This window comes from Octopus bimaculoides, chromosome 2 (assembly GCF_001194135.2).
Source record: "Octopus bimaculoides isolate UCB-OBI-ISO-001 chromosome 2, ASM119413v2, whole genome shotgun sequence".
NCBI lineage: Eukaryota > Metazoa > Mollusca > Cephalopoda > Octopoda > Octopodidae > Octopus > Octopus bimaculoides.
The window spans coordinates 70916669-70920572 of NC_068982.1; the positions used below are offsets into that span (position 1 = coordinate 70916669).

At 39.4% G+C, this 3904-nt stretch overlaps 1 protein-coding gene across 4 annotated transcripts in view; it reads left to right on the forward strand.

Annotated features, from left to right (window-relative positions):
* Positions 1–3904, forward strand: part of LOC106883441 (centrosomal protein of 112 kDa) — a 141344-nt gene that overhangs the window by 7775 nt on the left and 129665 nt on the right. For all 4 annotated transcript variants that reach the window (XM_052978267.1, XM_052978263.1, XM_052978269.1 and 1 more), the window contains exon 3: positions 733–862. In XM_052978267.1, the coding sequence (XP_052834227.1) occupies positions 733–862 (130 nt within the window). The remainder of the gene's footprint in view (positions 1–732; positions 863–3904) is intronic.

Sequence of the window (3904 nt, forward strand, 5' to 3'; positions counted from 1 at the left end):
TCATCATCGTTTAACATCCATTTTCCATGCTAGCATAGGTTGGACGATTTGACTGAGGACTGGTGAACCAGATGGCTACACCAGGCTCCAATCTGATCTGGCAGAGTTTCTACAACTGGATGCCCTTCCTACCGCCATATATATATATATATATAGGTTTCAGGGTTATAAATATAATTTCATCTATATACATAGACACAGGCATGGCTGTATGGTAAGAAGTTTGCTTCCCAACCACATGGTTCAGGGTTCAGGCCCGCTGAATGGCACCTTGAGTAAGTGTCTTCCATTATAGACTTGGGCCAACCAAAACCTTGTGAGTGAATTTGGTAGACAGAAACTGAAAGAAGTGTGTTGTATATGTGTGTGTGTGTCTGTGTTTGTCCCCACCACTGCTTGGCAACCAGTGTTGGTTTGTTTATGTCCCCGTAACTCAATGGTTCAGCAAAAGGGGACCAATAAAATAAGTAGCAAGCTTAAAAAAAAAATGATAATAAGTACCGGGGTCAATTCATTTAACTAAAACTTTTCCAAGGTTGTACCCCAGCATGGCCTGTAGTCTAATGACTGAAGCAGATAAAAGATAAATGATAAATGTTTAAATGAAGTTAAACAGTCTCCATGTGTTTTTGAGTGGGGCTAATATGTGCCTTCCTTCCATGCTTTGATTGTTATTATTGTTATTTACAGTTATTATTCTTGCTTTGATTGTCATTAAATGAAATATTTCAGTGAATCCAATCTATCAGAAAAACTCAATGATTTGCAACAACAACACAGTAAAAAGGTTTCAGACATGGAAGAACAGTTCAGAACAACACATGCAAACACGGAAAAAAAACACAAAGAACTTAATAGCAAGGTAAATAACAGCTGTAGTTATTCCTGCTGTATATTGTGGCTACACAGTGATTGTACAGTGTTGTATTGTAGTTATACTGTGGTTATGCAAGGGTTACACAGTGGTCACATGCTAGTTATACAATGGTTATACTTTGGTTATGCAGTGGTTGTATTGTGGTTATATGGTGGTTGTACTGTGGATGTGTTGTCATTATACTGTGGTGGTTATACAATGGTAGTGGAGGCGCAATGGCCCAGTGGTTAGGGCAGTGGACTCGCGGTCATAGGATCGCGGTTTCGATTCCCAGACCGGGCATTGTGAGTGTTTATTGAGCGAAAATACCTAAAGCTCCATGAGGCTCCGGCAGGGGATGGTGGCAAATCCTGCTGTACTCTTCCACCACAACTTTCTCTCACTCTTTCTTCCTGTTTCTGTTGTACCTGTAATTCAAAGGGTCAGCCTTGTCACACTGTGTCACGCTGAATATCCCTGAGAACTACGTTAAGGGTACACGTGTCTGTGGAGTGCTCAGCCACTTGCACATTAATTTCACAAGCAGGCTGTTCCATTGATCGGATCGACTGGAACCCTCGACGTCGTAAGCGATGGAGTGCCAACAACAACAACATTTTCAAGATTAATTGAAACAAAGGCAGTATTTTTCAACAGAAATATGGTAACAAAAGGGTTAAAGTGATCTAAATTAAAATCTTCCATCAAAGTTTCCTCTTCATTTATGTTCCAAACACCAGCTTAATAGTAACAAAATTATTCTACTAAATTCTTCAAAATCAAGTGAAACAAAGGCAAAATATTTCAAAAGTAATATAACAGAAGGGTTAATTAACAGTATTTGCTACTAATTATATATATATCTCATAAAGATTACAGTGCCATGAGCATTATTTCAACTTTGTCTAAGAAAAACCATTAAATCATTGCTATGATACTGTTAATAGTCCTTCATTGTCTTTTACTTGTTTCAGTCATTGGACTGTGGCCAGGCTGGGGCACCACTTTGAGGGGTTTAGTAGAACTAATTAATCCCTATACTTATTATTTTTTTTTTTAAAGTCTCATACTTATTTTATCAGTCTCTTTCATTGAATCACTATGTTAGAGAGACCAAACAAACCAATGCCAGCTGTCGAGTGGTGAGGAAAAAACACAAAGAACACACACACACACACACATGCATTTGCACATGTGTGCATACAGGAGCCCCCATCAGTCAATGTTGATCATGCATCAGCACAAGTATGCAAAACCCTAAGGACGATATTTTTAAATGAATGCAAGTCTCTTCCCTCCGTGCCTTCAATGTTTATATCGAAAGGGATGGCCACCAACTTAGACCAATACAACTTGGCACCTATACTAGTTTCAAATTTTGGCACAAGGCCAGTAATTTCGGGGCAAGGGCCATGTCAATTACATCAACCCCCAACACTCAACTGAGACATTGCTGTCAGGGTACAAAGAGCTAGAATATTTTGCATGAGTCTCTGATGGTTCCACAATCTGCTGCTCTGGATTGGTACTTTCTCATCAGCCTTAACCTTTTAGCATTTAAGCCGGTCATATCCGGTCGAAATATTCTCACTGTTTTATGTTCAAACTGGCCAGATCTGGCTTCTCACGCTTATCCTGTGGTGTCATCCTAAAAATAATCAGTCATGTCATGAAAATCTCTAAGCTACAAAAATAACGCATGATTAATTCAAAACAACATGAATAAACGAGCAGGCTGTGTGGTAAGTAGCTTACTTCCCAACCACATAGTTGTGGGTTCAGTCCCACTGCGTGACACCTTGAGCAAGTGTCTTCTACTATAGCCTCAGGCCGATCAAATCCTTGTGAGTGGATTTTGTAGATGGAAACTGAAAGAAGCCTGTCTTATATATATGTGTGTTTGTGTGTGTGTGTGTGCGTGTTTGTGTCTGCCACCCCAACATCACTTGACAACCGATGCTGGTGTGTTTACATCTCTGTAACTTAGCAGTTCGGCAAAATAGACCGATAGAACAAGTACTAGGCTTACAAAGAATAAGTCCTGGGGTCGATTTGCTCGATTAAATGCAGTGCTCTAGCATGGCCACAGTCAAATGACAGAAACAAATAAAAGAATAAAATAAACAAGTATTATATATTTGACAGGCATAGAAAATAAAGTTGACTGTGGCAGGATCTGAACTCAGAGAGGTGGAACAAATACCATGAAGCTGTCTATATTCTATTCAACACTGTAATGCTTCAGCCAATTTGCAGCCTTCAGGCCATTTCATAAAGACAGTATAGCAACAGTACAACCACCATATAACCACAGTATAACAATTGTATAACGAGCATATAGCCATTATATAACCACTGTAGAACCACCACAGTATAACGGCAATGCAAGCACAGTAAACCACCATCTAACCACATTACAACCACAGTATAACCATTGTATAACCACTGCATAAAGGGTAAGAGTAAAGACTCCCTTCAGTCATGAATGACCATGGGATTGCACCTAGAAAGTCCCCTTCTGAAGCATGATTGTTTATGGAAGACCAGCAGTCACTCATGCATACCAGCCTCCCCTCTCTATGCCACTGATGTTATCCAAGGGAAATGCAAACACTGATACAGCTTGGCACCAGTGATGTCACAACTCATTTCTACGGCTGAGTGAGCTGGAGCAACGTGAAATAAAGTGTCTTGTTCAAGAATACAACACACAGCCTGGTCTAGGAATCAAATTCACCACTTCATGATTGTGAGCCCAATGCTCTAACTACTGAACCACATGCCTTCAGCAGTATAACCACTGAATAACCACCACAGTGTAATAACAGTACAACCACCATATAACCACAATACAACTACAGTATAACCACTGTAAAACTACAGTATAACCATCATATGACTAACATGTAACCATAGTATAACCTTTTGTATAACCACCACAGTATAACCATCATATGACTAACATACAACCACAGTATAACCATCATATATCTAACATATAACCTCAGTATAACCATTGTATAACCACTGTATAATTACTGAATAACC